This window comes from Cyprinus carpio, chromosome A18 (assembly GCF_018340385.1).
Source record: "Cyprinus carpio isolate SPL01 chromosome A18, ASM1834038v1, whole genome shotgun sequence".
NCBI classification, from domain to species: Eukaryota; Metazoa; Chordata; class Actinopteri; order Cypriniformes; family Cyprinidae; genus Cyprinus; species Cyprinus carpio.
The window spans coordinates 18,869,327-18,886,948 of record NC_056589.1 but is presented as its reverse complement, the minus strand read 5'-3'; the positions used below and the strand labels follow the sequence as shown (position 1 = coordinate 18,886,948).

At 35.8% G+C, this 17,622-nt stretch overlaps 1 protein-coding gene across 2 annotated transcripts in view; it reads left to right on the top strand.

The window, feature by feature from the left end:
* The window catches only part of LOC109109321 (N-terminal EF-hand calcium-binding protein 2-like), a 75,792-nt gene that overhangs the window by 15,507 nt on the left and 42,663 nt on the right, over positions 1-17,622 (top strand). For both annotated transcript variants that reach the window (XM_042775247.1, XM_042775246.1), the window contains exon 3: positions 17,268-17,376. In XM_042775247.1, coding sequence (XP_042631181.1) covers positions 17,268-17,376 — 109 coding nt within the window. The remainder of the gene's footprint in view (positions 1-17,267; positions 17,377-17,622) is intronic.

The window sequence follows — 17,622 nt, the reverse complement described above, 5'->3', positions numbered from 1 at the left end:
AAATCGATCTATATGCTAGCACACTCCTAAAAGTTAACAAAACAAAGGTTTAGCATATGTCGAGTTTTAAAACATTGTTGTTTTTTTTCCCAGGACCAGAAATATTGATGACACATCAAGCACTTATGGCTTATCCATATTTAAATGCTCTTATAGTGAGAACATCCCCTTCTCCTGATAGCAAGTAGCAAATTATGTTGTAAAATAAAAGTTATTGGGCTTTAAAAAGGAAAGTGATGAGCCTTTGGGTATGTCCTACACTTTCTGTAAACAACTGTTCTCATCTTTTAAACTGGATCTGGGCCTTATCACCCAGTCTGTAATGGATAAGTAGGAAAGTTTAATGAGCCAAAGTCTACATAGCATAGTTATTCTGGTGTACAACACCGGGATGGCTAATGCTCTTCACAGTGGGCACGGTCCCAGCACAACTCATTTATGAATGCATTTACAGAACACTAGGAGAACGCCGGCTCTCACATCTTCCTCAGGATGAACCCTGCTTTGATGGAAGCTGGCCTGAGATCTGAGACCTCTCCTATTCCCACTCTACTAATTAAAGCCTGACTGGGGCTTCTGGACAGATCTCCGCTTTAAAAAATGTCCCTCTGAACTGCAAAACACAGTCTGATGCCAGCTAACTGCTGCCTTAAAAATGGATCTGAAAGATAAATGAATATCTTGAGCCCATATGCTTCTCTGGGCACACTGTGTCAGTCCTCACAGTGGTCAAAAATGGCTCCTGAGAGGCAGCAGTTAGAGAAAGTTTAATTAAAGCACAGAGGAGTATACAAAGCATCTCAATCACTGTTGGTTATGAAGGTAGTGCTTTGTTATCTTTGTTTATTGCATTTTTCGGGGTCTGTTTTTGCAATGCATCAAATACTGGCTCTCACAGACTACTTAAACATGAACAATTGTTGTTAGTGCGAGTTTTTCTGAAAAGTTCTTCACTTTTTCGCACATCTGAATGGCATTGCTGAAGATCTGCCATAATGCAATGAGGTATTTTTAGAGAAGCTATAAAGCCATCAGAAATACATTCAGGGAAGAACTTTCTTTGCTAAGATCATTCAGTTGCAAAGTGCAACATTAAGTGAAGTCAGCAGGGAATTTTTTTTAAAGTATTTGAAAATGTGTTTGGTTCCCGCAGGTCTGTTCAAATCACACTGTTCCGTCCCAGGAGACTCTGACTAATTAAAAATACTCAAGGCCTCCAGCTAATAGATTTGGGTTTGTTGCCATTCTTCTATTGTTTTGTCTTCCACCTCCACCCCACGCTCATTTTTTTTCCCGACCCACTGCTGTACTTGCTGCTAATGCCAACTTTAAGTTAGACCAATTAAGTTTGGCTGATATTTTGACTATTTTTAACCCTCATGTTGTGTTTCAGTCATTATGGATTTCCTTTTTCTCAAAAATTCTAGTTAATTTATCACATTGCACTACAGCTTACTGACTTTGCTCACACAGGGTATAACAACCCCCCCCCCCCCCCAAAAAAAAAAGGTTGATAATTTTTGCACTCTTCTGGAATTTTGTTACACAGAAAAAAATGACTGACCTACAAAAAATAGCTAAAAAATGTCTTGTTATGCTATATTATTACCAAATATTGGATTCAATCTTTTTATCAACTTGTTCTCAGTTGGCAGTTGATCTTAGCTTCTGCAACTCACTTTATGAGTAAACACAATTAACCACAAAAATGCTTTTTTCACTCAAAACTGAGGTGCAACCAGTCAGTTCCAAAAAGAAACATAAAACCTGTGCTAATTAAAAGAAAACAAGTTGACTAAAGATCCAAGGTTTAGTGATAATGTAGCAAAATGTAAGATTTACACCAAAGGATTTTCAGCACAACACAAGTGTTAAAGAGGTACAGTATCTGATTAGTTTCCACAATTCTACATGTAAAGAGAATGAAAAAGAAATCTTGAATGTGTGCTAGTCTTTAATTTAAAGTAGATAAGCACATACTGTGCCCAGTTGAGGAAGCAGTTGCAGTACGTTGTTCTGTGTACACTGAGGGTATTTCCCCACATTTCTCTGTCTAACCAACCGCGCACTGTCACATCAAAGGAAACACTCTCTTTAATGTGCTAGAAAGCACCGCAGTCACAGGACTGCACTGCAGATAGGGAAGTAGCATACCAGAGGGGAATCCTAGTGCTTTCAGAGGATGTCCCAAGGCATTATGGGAGGAGGTCGATTGGATTCGAGGCAGTGGAGATTGGTTGATTTTTGATGTTAGCAGAGACTCGGGGGAGTTCACCTGGCTGACCTGGCGGCCCACGCTTTGTGCTAAACTTGGCTGCATGACAGAGAAAGAGTTGATGTGGCATGTCAGTGTTATTCTTCAAGATCTCTTAGGCTTTTGTTTTGTTGAGCATGAAGGGGATATGCAGAGTGGGGCTTAGAAATGTTTGGGGGACAAAATGTTTTACTAAATGTCTTGATCTATATAGCATTTTACAACAATCATGTTACATGATTTGACTGATTCGGGTGTTAAATATGGGCTTTTAAGCAGGGACGAAAGCGCATCAAGTGAATTTAAAGGGGAACAACTGAATTTAGAAATCACAAAATTATAATGTACATTATGAAATTAGTATATTCATTTTGAGATTATATTTATAAATGTTATTAAATTATTAGTATTTTTCAAATATCCAATGTACATGAGCCTCGAAGGATTTTTAAACATTTGTCTTTTAAAAGGTTTTATGTTTTATATGCTGTCAAAATGTTGATATTGTACAGTGTCCATACAGTTATACAGTATGTGTGCTAGAATCACAATGAAGCCTTTTTATATGCTTTTTCAATTGAAATTGTATGCTAACCACTAGGTTCCCCTTCACTTCAGCCGCTCACAACTGAATAGGACTACAATACATAAGCAATGTGATCACTATGGTATTAATGGTCACACAACACACACTGTAGCGTTTCCTGATACCTTAGTAAAGTTGTTGCTTTGTACTAAAAGAATTGTACTGGAGCACAATGTTAACTGTCACTCTTAGCAGTTGTTTCACAGGGGGGATGCCAGTTGTAACACAGTGGTGCAGTCTGCCAGGAGAACATGGACAGAATGCTGACAGCATTATCAGTTAGCTCCCACAGCAGCGGGAGAACAGAGAAGGTGCTCCATATGACTCATGTGCTATCATATGCAATGGGAAATTAAAATAAGCACAAGGGGTGCATGACTTAATTGTTTATACGCCCCAGGTTCAGAGAGGTATGGTATTTGTGGTGCATGGGCATTATGGGAGATCTTTGTTTCTGGTGCCAGGCAGTGGACTGTGTTGTGAACTGTGCCAAAATGATTGGCGTGCGTGACAGCTTCAGGAGAAGGAGGTTCGGGTAAAGCCTTCCTAGGTAATGTACAGATTCATTTTTCAAAGGACTTGTCAAGCCATCTTTCAAAGTTTCTCTTGACGAATGTTCTTTTCTAGTTAAAAATTACACTTATTGTAGTTATAAAATTCAATTTTGCGAATTTAAATTCAATTTCAAACTGCTTGATATTTGCTTCATCAATTCTAATTTAATTGAAATTAAATTCAGCATTCTAATTTTGAACAGTTTGCATCCCTTTTTGTTGCAGCAATGTAATAGTTTTTATTCTCAGTTTTGCCATTTCTATTTATTATTTATGGAAAGCAGCAAAAATCTCTTATAATGGGAGCTATTTGCTCATGTCATTAGTAGTATTGGTATACAGAAAGAAAACTGGCAAATTACATATGCCAATAACCTCAAAATGGTTTAATTTTGGAGTGTTTTCTCTTTCAAACTCCTTTCAGAATTATTTGTTTTATTTAACATTTGTTGAAGATAATGTTGGCTGTTCAACAGTCCCTGAGTAGGAATTTGCAGCCATGATTCTTCAGTTATTCTCCTATTGTCTCCTCTTTGTTTCTCCTCTGGTCTCACAGCCCTCTCAATGGCCAGCATAGCTGCTCACCAGGATTTGTAGGGTTTTGGAAGCTGGTGTGCTGGTATCCCCACTTTACCAGTGTGTCTTCCTTGGTTATTCAGCTTCAGACTGTGTTGACTGACCAGCATTTTAGCTGGTAAACAGCATAACTTTGCTGATCTGCTAGTCAATCCAGTATAAAAACCAGCCTGAATCAGCAACATTGATATTCTTTTCAGCAAGGAACTATATCACATCTTATGCTACAATGTTATTTATATACTGTATGATAATATTTGTTAATATTTTGAATTAGGTTTTATTTTATATTTTCATTTTCATTTAGGAACTTTATGTGCTTTTGCCATTTTTATTAGTTTTTGTTTTGTATTTCTATTTACCTTTTTTTTATTTTAGTTTGAGTAATTTTAGTGCTTCAACCTAAACATATGTTAAAACAACATTAAAAAATTTCATTACATTTAGTAAGTTTTTCATCTAATATTTATATTTATTTTATTTCAGTTTTATTTGAATTAACAAAAATGATGAGTTTTAATAGTTAACAGTAACAACACTGTTCTGCTGGAGTTGTTGTTTTCTTTTTATTCTTTTACTATGTCTCACACTCTCAGTCTTGTTTGTAAGGTTTTGGTTCTCAGGTTTGCTTCAGTGCCTCTCGGTGTCAGGATCATGTATGATGTGCTAGTGCTTGTGTTCATGGTGCAATGAGATGTAGCGCTGCAATTTCACAAAGTCTCCCTAAAGTAAACCCTAAACTTTGCCCACTTTTCTATGTAGAAATGTTTTTGATGTATTGTCAACTAATCTAATTCAGCTCTTGATTGCAAAAAAGGACATTTACATTGCTTGCATGATGTACTCAAAACACTTCACAGCAGTAACACATAGCCTGTATACCTACTGGAGATAATTCCTTTTTGTCCCTCTCAACTTGAGCCTTGAGATGCTATTTTCATTAAAACAGAAAGTGCTATCTGATCGCACGACTCCCCTGAGTAAAGTGCAAAATGTGGGACTGAATAATCGACCTGACCTTTCTGTTAAAACCTCTCTCCACATGGACGGCACCTCTGACTTTCATAATAATGAACCAAACACACAATTCACAAAACCGAGCACACTGCTATTAGAATCAGGGGTGACCTCTTTGCTCCTGTTTATGGAAAGCCGTAAAGACTTTAAGATGAGCTGAATGAAGTGGCAAGAAGACTCTCTTCATGAACAAAATCATCTCTGTTAATCAGTACTAATCATAACTGTACCTTTGTTTATAATCCAAGTCCTGGTCTCAAGCACCTGCTGATGACCTACCACTATGATTATGATTGCATACACAGCTTTTGAACCGGTGTCTGACTCAGATGAGAATACAAACATATGCTTGCTTTTGGACATCTGTTTTAACCTCCTGAGACCCAAGAATAGACTTTTGTCGTCAGTAGAGGACATTTTATTTTAGTGATTTCTCTGAGAACTTACATGTTTTTTAAGTCTGGATGTCTTGTACAGAGCACATTCAGGGCTTTTCAGAGATACCAGATGTTTGGAAGTTTCACCATGACCATTCCCTCTCCTTGGTCTTTAAAAATGGCTGACATTAATTTAGAACACCAAATTTAACACTCTTATGGAAATGTGATATAAATATATACAGTACACACACACACAAGTATGTAAACATAAACTTATTTAATTGTTTAAAGCAGCCACTTTATTCAATGCTATAAAAAACATGTTTTATTTTTTCCTTCTATTTTTTTTATCATGTCCGGTAGCTCTCTCATCAGATTCAGTTTAGAAGGCAAGCTCAAAATACAGATAAAGGTTTATTCATTTATTTAGTAGTGGCACAGAAAACACTGTGTGTCAGGAGTATTTTACTATAGTGTCCTTTGTGTTTTTGGCAATAACTGCACAATTTTTCTGCAATTGTAAAATATGCAGTTTATCTTAACATCTGTTACATAATTAAATAGCCAAAAAGCAGGGCATCTTATTGATTCCTGAATACATTTATATGGTCTGAGTTGGCAGGAAGTACACATGGCATAAATAATGATAATATAACACTGGTTGTTCTTGCGATAACTACCATTGTGAGGGTACTCTGCATGCATATGTGAATTTGTGGCCTTTCCCTGCTCTAACTAATGACAGACAGTTAAGTTGTTAATAATATGGCAGACTCCAAATGTGCAGCTAGGCTTGTGATATTCGGTGTCCGTTGTTAAATGCCATTCAAATGTCAGTTAATTAGTGCCTTTATGTATGTTAACAATGTGTGTTGTATGTTTCAGAATGTGTGCTTTGTACAACCGAGTGTCTTTTTGTAAGTGGACCAGTGTATGATCTGAAAAAGGGGTTTTCTTTCTTCTTTGGAACACAAAAGATGATATTTTGATTCTTTTTGCCCATATAGTGAAAGTCAGAACGATTTTTGCCCATATAGTGAATGTCAGTGGGGTCCAAAACAGCATTGGATTTTCATTGTTTGGGCACACACAAAAAAAAAAACATTTTTCAAAATCTCCTCTTTTGTGTTCCACAGAAGACAGAAATACAGGTTTGGAATGACACGAGGGTGAGTAAATGATGACAGAATTTCATTTTTGGATAAATATCCCTTTAATCTTTGGGATCTATTATTGCAATCAAAAAGAGCAATCAGTTCACTACATGAAGCTCTTCAAATTCTTCATGATTTTATCATATCAGTGGCGATAAAACCACAACTCCTGCATTGCATCAGGACAGTGACAGCAGAATTTAGTGCTGTGGTGGCAGCTTTTCTCCATAAATCAGCCTATATGTCAATAACTGCAATTGAAACATGGTTTGTCAAGAGCAGGAACGTAACACTGTGCTGATTTCTCCCAGAGCACTCCTGTTGTACCTTCTAGTGTTTCGATTCTTGACAATAAATAGGATGAATTCAGTTTAACCATTTTGACAGTCAGGGCATCAAAGCCACTATCTAGGAATGTTCTCGAGCACATTAAGCAGAAATCAGCAGGGGTGGTGTGTAATATATGTTTTTCCATACCAACCTCCCTATAGCCAGTTACCCATGGTTACAGCAAACTGCGATCCCTATATCCCATTAGGCCTCTAGCTCCTGATGTTGCCATGGTGCCATCATCTTCTCCCTAAGCTTGTTTCCTCAGATGGCTGAAGGCTTTAATCAAATGGAAACCCAATATGGGGTCACATCCATGTCTTCATCTCTTTCACGCATCCTCTGAGCCCTTAAGTCAGCTGACCCAGAAGTATTCAGTTATGTTAAATGTCTATATAATAAAAGACAAATACTTCTTCTTAGGCTCTCACCCAAAGCCAGATTATTTTTGTCTCGAGTACCTTGAAGCATAAAAGTGCGTAAATTAATTGAGGATTTCCAATCCTCAGTGGAAATAAGGCAGACTTGCTTGATTCCCGTAGCTGAATGTGGGGGTGTGAGGTGCTTCCAATGAACTCTCTTCTCTTCTCTTCTCTTCTCTTCTCTTCTCTTCTCTTCTCTTCTCTTCTCTTCTCTTCTCTTCTCTTCTCTTCTCTTCTCTTCTCTTCTCTTCTCTTCTCATAATAAATGTTCATTTCAATTTTGGACACACTGTAAATGCCTTAATATCACACTGTTTTCACACTGTAAATGCCTTAATATCTTGAACAGGGAACTCTATCTTTTGTATAGCATAACATAACTGCATTGAGTAATGTGCAATAAAATTAGACATGTCAAAGAAGCCTAACTCCATGCAGTTAACAAGTGAATGCACATTAGCATACTAAATGTCATTTTTCTTTTTACAATATGTAAAATATGATATTGACAGGAGGCGCAAAGAGTCACTCCACTGGCATTTGTTGAGTAATTGCTTTAGAGTTAATCAACATTTCACTCTACAGTGTTCAATCATCACCCTCATGTCATCCTAAACCTGTATGGTTGACTTTCTTCTGTGGAACACAAAAAGAAGATATGTTGACAGATGTGTCAGTTTTACTGACAGTGGTACTGTGTTGTCTTTCACACCAATGACAAAAAAAACACTATGCACCGAAATTAAAATTCTAGGCCTAAACTGAAAATTCTGGATGCACCTAGCTGAAAACCAAAACTGAAACCGAAAATGCTATGTAATGATCATTTATTATTTTATTCAATAATATAAAGTAATTTTGTAAGACTTTTTAATTTAACTCAATAATTTTAATGATACTGAATTTAAAAACACAAGGGAATAAAATAACCACACTTTTATTGAAAGTAACACAATAAAATTGGACAGAAAATATATTAATATTAAATATCAATATATTAGATTTATTCAGTTCTATGCAACAGAATCAGCTGTTGTTGTATTATATTTTTTTTTACTAATTATCCAAATAATGTATAGTCCTACAGTACGGGGCTATTATTATCAGAACATGTCACCAGAGCATAGCGGAGAGCAGATCAGTGAATGAGAGGGTAGCGTCATTTTACTAGTGATGCAATGTTAGAAATTTCCTGTCAGTGTGTTATTTGAGCGGACTTTGCTTTTCCAGTGCCTTTTTCGGCCAATAATTTTTGCATCCGAAATTTCGGGGCAAAGTATTTTCCAAAGTATACATTAAATTTTTCAGTGTGTGCTGGAAATCAGTTTCAGTAATGCTATGTTCATTCCAGCCTAAATTATTCATGTAGTCTCAGTGCTAATGGATTGAGTAAACTTCTGTTTTACCAATTTAAAGGGATTGAGTGATATTAAATTAAGTTGTGACAGAATGCTGAATAGTTGTGTTGCATTAGCTAATTTTAATTAAGTAAATTGAGCAAGTGAAACTCATTTTTGAATACCGGAATGAAGTTCTTTTCCTAAACTCTTTTCACACTGTGATTAGTTAGCTGTAAGGTATTCTTTAATTTAACACCTTTTAAGAGGACTTTTTGTAAGTTCATCTTGGATATTGTTCCAATATCAGTAATAGCCAATTTCTTCTCTTAATTTATTCCTCTCTTACTGAATGTGAAAGATAATAGATATCTGAAGGAAAGTTCTCAGAGAGATAAGTTTCATCCTTCAACCATCTTTCTTCAAGGAAGCTTTTAGAGCAAAACCCCTCAGGATACCTAAAAAAGACATGTTATGCATTCCCAATTGAAATGTACACAATGGAAAGGATAAAACACCTACTGACTTTATACATCTACTGATGCCGAATGTTGAAGAGTGAATTTTGGTCTGTCTGCTTTTAAAATCCAGATGGCTTTCTTCCAGATTGAACCTTTGAGTATACCAAGTGGACATTTGCCAGTGCCACATATTGCTGCAATGCAGATGTCTTTCTTAAAATGTTAAATTTTATTTTTAAATGTAAACTAAACCTGTAATGCACTTTTTTTTTATATAAAGAGAATCATTTTATACTTTTAATAAACCAGACATTGTACATTTTTTCTGATGTGTATTAGCAGTCACATCCATTTTAATTAATGCATTTTAATAGGAAAATCCCTGTTATAGTTGCTACATTTTTAGGGTTTTGCTTTAAGCCAGTTGTTTTATTTTTTTAATGGTCCCTTAGCACTTCTGGCCATCACAGTCATGAATCTTCTCTCCTAATAATTAGCCAACTGCAGCATTGAGCTGCATATTCATCATACTGCAGTCTGCATTACATTAGAGATGGGATTCATGAACTTTATTGACCACAAAACACACTGAACTTACATTAGTCACTTGGCAGACTCTTCATCCTTGACTGATGGCATTGCTATGAATGGTGCAGTACTAATAGAGCCCCACCCATTTCCCACTGGCCCACAGATACACTCACTCATGCTCAAATAAGCTCCATTTTGAAATATGCATCCAACACTCTTCTGAATTGGCCCTTTTGTCTGAGAGCCAGGAAATGATGCTTTCTGTTATGGTAACAGGCTCTCCAGTTCCAGTTTGAAGAGTTTGTGATTTGTAAAACAAAAATGAGACAGGAAATCTTATTAAAACAAATAAATTGAAGCTAAATTATATATTTATCTCACTATCCTTAGCTCTAAGTGTTAGATAACTTGCAGTGTTTTCCTTTTTTAACTTGCAGCATGAAGTCTGGTCCACATTGACAGTTTTTCTGATCAAACCATTCACTTAGTCAAGTCATATTTATATGTATAGCGCTTTTCACAATACACATCATTTGAAAGCAGCTTTAAAGAATACCATACTGTTAAGTCTAAAATGCATTTATGATTTAAAGAAATAGTTTATCCAAAATAATTACTCACCCTCAGGCCAAGCTGTAGATGAGTTTGTTTCTTTATCAGATGTTGATTGATGATCTGGAGTCGGATTGGATTGCTTGGATTATTGTGATGTTTTTATCAGCTGTTTGGATTCTCATTCTAACGGCACCCATTCTCTGCAGAGGATCCATTGGGCTTGTGATGTAATAGTTAATTTCTCCAAATCTGTTCAGATGAAAACTAATCTACACCTCGGATGGCTTGAGGGTGAATGAAGTTTCAGAAATATTTCATTTTTGGGTGAACTATTCCTTTAACATCGAGCAAGATCAAAGAGACACAATTTCCAGGCAGACTGGTACACTTTTACTTCTGGAAATTGCGTAGAAGCCAGTCAATCAGATTGGTCCTGCTGATTTTCTGATAGTGCTTGCCAGTTTTGTGTGAAATATGCATCAGACAGTGAACAAACTGTGGGTGGTCTGTGGACAGAGCTCTAGAGACCGAGACTAATCTCTCAAAAAAAAAAAGTGTATTACTTTCTCCATGGCTGTTTCTCTTGAGAAGGTCCTTGGGTTGGTGCAGAGCTACATTACTTCTGAGAGCGTTGCTTTTGAGATCTGCAGACATGTCGCCCTTGTTTCTCTGTGTTAATGCACTTTTCTGGTGGCTGGGTCACAGTAATAGGATTTCCATGTGAAATGCCCACTCAAGCAGCAGAGGTTAATGACTCATTTGAATGAATTGTGATTGAATCAGATTTGCTAGATGAAGCATTAATTGATTCTGTTAGTGGTGCCGGGGATTAGGATTCACTCTTATTCAATCAGATTCTGGATCAGTTCACATACAGCCATGCCTTATCTTTTCCACAGAGACAGAGTGCGGTGGGCTATTACATGTGCTGTAGTAGTTGATGTCTTCTTAACGAGGAGTTTAAACATTGTTCCTTAATTGTTTGCATTTCATTTTTTTGACTGATGGGATATTGTTTTGAATAATAGTGTAATATGTTCCAAATTTATGATAAAGTATATTATGTCATCATACCTCAAATATCTCTAATATGCACTACTGAAGTTTCCAAATGTACACATTTCGTCAAGTGAAGTGAATGTCAATGGATATCCCATGCTTAGGGAACAGTGAGCAGTGAACACCTCAGGGACCATGTTGGTTGTAACACACCTTCTATTTGCACAGACAATTGCGTTCTTGTAATGCCAGATTTTACATTAAGCTCATTTGAGTTTGCTCAGTGAGATTGATTTCTTCTTTGTATTAGAGCTACACCAGTAAGATGCCGTCCGAGAGCTTGAGCATGTTGTGCAGTCTCAGTAACACCTATTTGTGATTTGGCTCATTGTGCACAGTTACACTGTTAGCAAAACATGTCTGTGCTGGAGACATATGGAAGTGGGAGGATGAGTTGGGTAAATGTTTATCATGTGCTGATGGGTCCTCTCATGCTGCAATCACCCTGTCCGGACATATGGTTGAATCAAATCCCAACTGACTTCAAAGGTACCGGTGTTCACCTCAGACGGGCAGACAGACAGGCAATCTGAAGGCAGATAGATTAAATGATGCTTTGACAGACAGGCTTACAGTGAGACAGGCAGGGTGGTCTAGTTTTTTTCCATGATGATCGATGTCTCTGAGCAAGAGAAGCTGACCGGCCTGTGAAAGGCTTTTTTACTGTTCATCCATCATTACTCTCAGAGTGGTGTCTTTGGGATGGGCCAGAGGGAGTGTGCGACTTACACATTAGTTTAGCTTTTGAGTTTATTACTGTTTTGGCAATGGAGAGGGGGGCTGGGCAGTGCAGGTTTATACGGTAGTAGACTTCTGCATTAGTATCCCAACAATCTCCAGAATCATTACTCTTTGAGAAAAGGGTCACAGAATATGTGATCATGTTTCTGATGCAGAAAGAACATTATTTTTCAAATGGAAGTTGTTATAACCATGGGCAGAATCACAATGACAAAATGGGCAGTGAAAATGAATAAATACTTTTCTTCTACAGTGTGATTTGAAATGAGTGTGGATCAGGGATATTTTCTCAGATTTTGCAAAATATAAGATCAAATTGTCAATTTTTTTCTGAGTTAAAACTTTGACAGTTTTTTTTTTTTTTGACAAAAAGATGACAAAATTTTGAAAAACGTTTGTTAAAATGAGCTTATTCTATTCTTTTTTTTAAATATAATGTTATGTTATTTTAGTCAGGGTAAAAAAGCTTAATGTTTTAAAAACATAAATTTAGTGAGATTTGGATATAAGATATTAAAATATGAGGCTAGATGTCTTGTTGAAGGTAAGCAGTGTTTTATATTTAATGTAGTAATATAATATATAAACAATTTTCACTGAAATTTCACAAAGAATTATAAAGAAATGGCAAGTAACACATTGAATTAAACTGAAATATTTTATTTATTTTATTTTATTGTATTTTTATTTATTTATTTTATTTTATTGTAAAACATGCTTCAATCTTTGTTTTTTCACAACTTTGAAAAATACATTTTACATTACAAGTTATTCTTTAGCAAATCTCAAAATAACAACCAGTTTAATGCTGGAGACATTACTGTTGTGATATCTAAATTAACTTGTTACTGATTTTAGTTTTTGTTTTATTTTCCATTTATTTAGACATAATATAATTTTAATACCAGCCTTTTATCGATGGTAACATGAAAATAATGATTGATTTTTATTGTATTGGCTATAATTTTATCATTAAATTAATTTAGTTTCATTTAATTGATCAATAATTTTAATATGTTCAGAGAAGTCAACCAAATGTCGCTGGTGTGGAACATAGGAGAGGGCAGGCAAGGGAAGGAGACAAGCAGAATGAAAGAGAAAAAAAATGAGAGCAAGCGTATGTACGATTGAGACATCTCAGATCCCAAAGGTCTGCTCCTGTTCTTTTGGTTACCATGGCAACATGAACCCCAGTTCTCCCCATAATGCGGTTTGAGTTGCGATAGATGTGAGATGGGAAGAGACATGTTTGTAAGGAGGTGCTAAGATGTGCTGGGGCCATTGGTTGTGAAAAGTGCTAATTGCCTCTCTTTCATTGGAAGTAGCGAGGTCTGTGACAGTGTCCAGTCCCTGCAGACACTTGCCTTCCTGCACAAATTAACTAAACTTCACCTCTTGGTCCATTTCCACCTCCCCAAACCTGTCTGATCAGTTGCTTACCCTGCTCCCAAGACAGAGCAACATTTGAGTTGCCTGTTTGTTTTTCTCACCACCAAATGAAACCTTGCACTCTTTAGTCCCACTAAAAGACAGTTTTTGTTATAAGATAAACCATTTCTTTACTGTGTGTTTTATATATATATATATATATATATATATGTGTGTGTGTGTGTGTGTGTGTGTGTGTGTGTGTGTGTGTGTGTGTGTGTGTGTGTGTGTGTGTATATATTTGGCAGGTATGCATTAAATTAAATGCACTAAATCAAAAGTGACTATGAATACATTTATAATGTTACAAAATATTTTTGTTTAAATTATTAAATTATGTTCTATTGAACTTTATATTCATCAAAGGATCCTGTAAAAATATATCATGGTTTCCACAAAATAGTAAGCAGCACAACAATGTTTTTAACATTGATAATAATAATAGAAAAGGGTTCTGAAGCACCAAATCAGCATATTACAACTATTTCATTATTTCGTTATTCAAAATATATTAAAATATATAATACTTAGGTTTTAAATTGTATAATAATATAATAATGATAATAATATAATATTGTCCCTCAGGGATCTACTTTGGGCCCCTTGCTTTTTAATATTTCTTGGCCTAAAATTTCATTTCTATGCAGAGGACACTCAAATTTATATACACTCAAAACCTGATGATACTGTGCCTGAGGTTTTTCTTTCTCAATGTATTTGTAAGATAAAGGAATGGATGTTGCAAAATTTTCTTTGTCTTAACAGTGAAAAGTCTTAGATCACGCTCATTGGTTCACTCCACCAATTGCGTAAAGCTAGAACGATTTCTTTAATTGTTGATGATTCTATCATGGAATCTCAGACAAAATTAAAAAATCTTGAGGTGATATTTAAATCTAACATTTGAGCCTCATGTTCAGAATACTGTTAAAACATCTTTCTTCTATAAGAAATATTGCCAGATTACGTCCAGTGTTGTCTTTCTCTGTTGCTGAGAAGTTGAAAAACACCTTTATTTTCTCTCGAATTGACTATTGCAATGCTTTGTGAACCGGGGTTTCAAAGGCTACTATAAACAAATTGCAGGTTTTGCTAAATTCTGCTGCTAGAATCCTAACTAGAACAAGGATAAGGGATCATATCACTCCTGTCTTGGAGTCTTTGCATTGGCTTCCGGTTAGGTTTAGGGTTGATTTTAAAATTCTGATGCTCATTTACAAGGCTGTGCATGGTTTGGCACCCCAATATTTGTCAGAGCTTTTAACTCCATGTACCCCAAGGCGGAACCTCCGCTCTTCTGATACTGGAATTCCCTTCCTAGCAGGCGAATTCTCTTAACATTTTTGAATCTCGCCTTAAAACTAATTTCTTTAGGGTAGCTTTTATGTGAATTTTTATATTAATTTTATATTATTTATATTTTTACGTGTTTTGAATGCATGTTATTTTCATACATTTTTATATGGTGTATTTTGATGTTTCATTTGTTATGTAACACACTTTGAGAAGTAGCATTTAAAGGCACTGTAGAAAATAAAGTTTAATATAATATAATATAATATAATATAATATAATATAATATAATTTTTCACAATATTTAAATAATTGCAGCCTTGGTTAGCATAAGAGACTTCTTTCAAAAATTTTTTTAAAAAACTCTTCCTGACCCCAAGCTTTTAAATAGCATTGTATATATACATTTCCAGTGCTTGCAAGGCAGTAAAAGAGTGTTAAAGTTTCAAATAAGCTTGGGTTTTAAGGCTTTGCTTTCTGAGTAAATGAAAAGCTGCTGTTGTCATGACACTCTTACGGTTTCAAGTGAGACTTTGCACTTTTAAATCCCACTGAAAGGCCACTCACATTATCTGGAAGATAAACCATTTCTGTCCATCAAGCAGCATTACAGTAGCCCACCTGCAGTTTAGGTGAGTATAGCAATTTTGAGATAATTGCACAGCAGGACTGTTCACTCACTTAAATAGCTCTGCAAGAAGATAAAAATCATTAATTCTAACCAGCATCATGCAAACAATGATCACTGACATAAAATGCTGGTTGTATGAGATAAATTAGTCAGCTTAACCCAGTGCAGGGAGGTTTATTGACTCATTAAGTTATATTACAGAGGTGATGTTACTGTTACGCATCAGCTGTCACTAGAGCACAATGCTGAACGTGGAAATTGGGCAAGTAAATGTCTGTTTCCTGAGCAAGCACTCCTTCCTGAGAGAAAGAGAAGAAAAGTGGGTCACTGCCTAATTAAGGGCTGGGTTCCCCGTGCTCCTCAGGATCGCATTGAAATGGGGAAAGACAGGAACACACACTCCATATATAAGCTAGTTTGCTTCCCTTCCACCTTCACTTTTTAACTGTGATAGTGACAGAGAAAGGATGAGAACATTATGGAGGTAGAGGGAAAAAAACACAAATGCACAGATATGGTAGGGTGTTTTTCTATAAAGAGCAGAATGGATAAAGGTCATGTATAACTACATGGCCATGTGTTGGAGATGTAGAACTGCATTGACCAGCCATAAGTGGTTCTCATTTCCAGTAAAAGCTTTTGAATTTAGAAACTACAATCCGATAGTTGCTTTGGAACCACTGATTGACTGCACTTACTTTCATATTGTATTTCGGCTGTAGTTTGTCCAATAAGCACAGGTCTAACTTCAAGGACGAATCCGGGGTGATGAATATTTCATTTCTCCCAGCATTGACTGCAGCTGAGACTCCTATTTGTAACATCCCCCTTTTCTCACCAGCCTTGACCCTTCTCCATAGAGGAAGCCACTACAGTATATCCTCCTAGTAGCCTCCTGTCTCTCATCACTGGTGATGCTTAAAAAAAGGCAGTAAGGGTTTTTTTTATTTAATTTTTTTTATTGATATTTTTATTTAGCAGGGACGGATTAAATTGATCTAATAAAAATTTATAATACTGCAAAAGATTTATATTTCCTATAAATGTTGTTCTTTTGAACTTCTGCAACCAAACAATCCTGAAACAGTCCTGAAAAAAATGTATCTGTTTCCACAAAAATATTAAGCAGCACAGCTTTTAGCACTGATAAGAAATATTTCTTGAGCATCAAATCAGCATATTATCATTTCTGAAGGATCTCGAGCAATGGCTGCTGAAAATTTAGCTTTGCATAACTGGAATAAATTACATTTTAAAATTAGAAAAATACATTCGAAAAATTATTTTAAATCGGAAATTTCATAACATTCCTGTCACTGTATTTTTGATCAAAATAAAAGCAGTCTTGGTGTGCATAAGACTAATTTAAAAAATGCTTAAACATCTTATCGACCCCATATGTATGTATTGGAAATTGAATAACTAAATGACAGTACAATAAATTCAGAGTAATAAAAATTACTTATGTGTCAATTCTGCATTAAGAACAATTACTCAAAGATCTTGAATAAGTATATGCTTGCAAAGAGAGATGGCTGTGCAGAAGATATTGTGCAGAAAACTTATAGATGGAAATGTTTTGGGCATGTATTATGTTAATTACTAACCGTGGGCTCTCGTTCCTTCATTAAGAATAATCTGGAGTCAACAACATTAGAACAAGGGTTAAGAAGAAAGACAACTAAAACCATCAATTTTTTGTGCATGTTATAAAGAATACTTTGTTCACATTCAGTTATTAGGGAACGTGACCCATGTGAGTCTATGGAACCCACATATAGTTGTATTTTCATTTTAGACAGATTATACTGATTGTATTTGTGATGATGTGACTGATGGCAGCCTGTTCTGCCTGTTAAGATGTAGTTACAGAAATACCCATGGTGCTGATACACAGTACTGTCTGGGGTGTTAAAAATGAATGAGGCATGCAGCTAAAATCTCTGTTTCCCCTGCAGATGATGGAAAGCTCTCCCTTGATGAGTTCCAGGCTTTCTTCTCTGATGGGACTCTGAATGAAGAGGAGCTGGAAAAACTGTTTCACACCATTGACTCTGATAACACCAGGTGATTCTACAGACACACAGCACCAAATGCACATCCAGTGAATCACAATACAGGACAACAGAGGGGCAATAAAAATAGGAAACAACATGACATTAGTTAAATTATCAGGGATTGATCCAGGATAACAAAAATAATAATAAAAAATGGATTGGAACTTTGTAAATTAGTTTTACTTTGTGTTTGTACATCCTGGTCAAGTTGTTAATGTTGTTATGTTCCAGTAAAAACATTAAAGCTATATTTAGA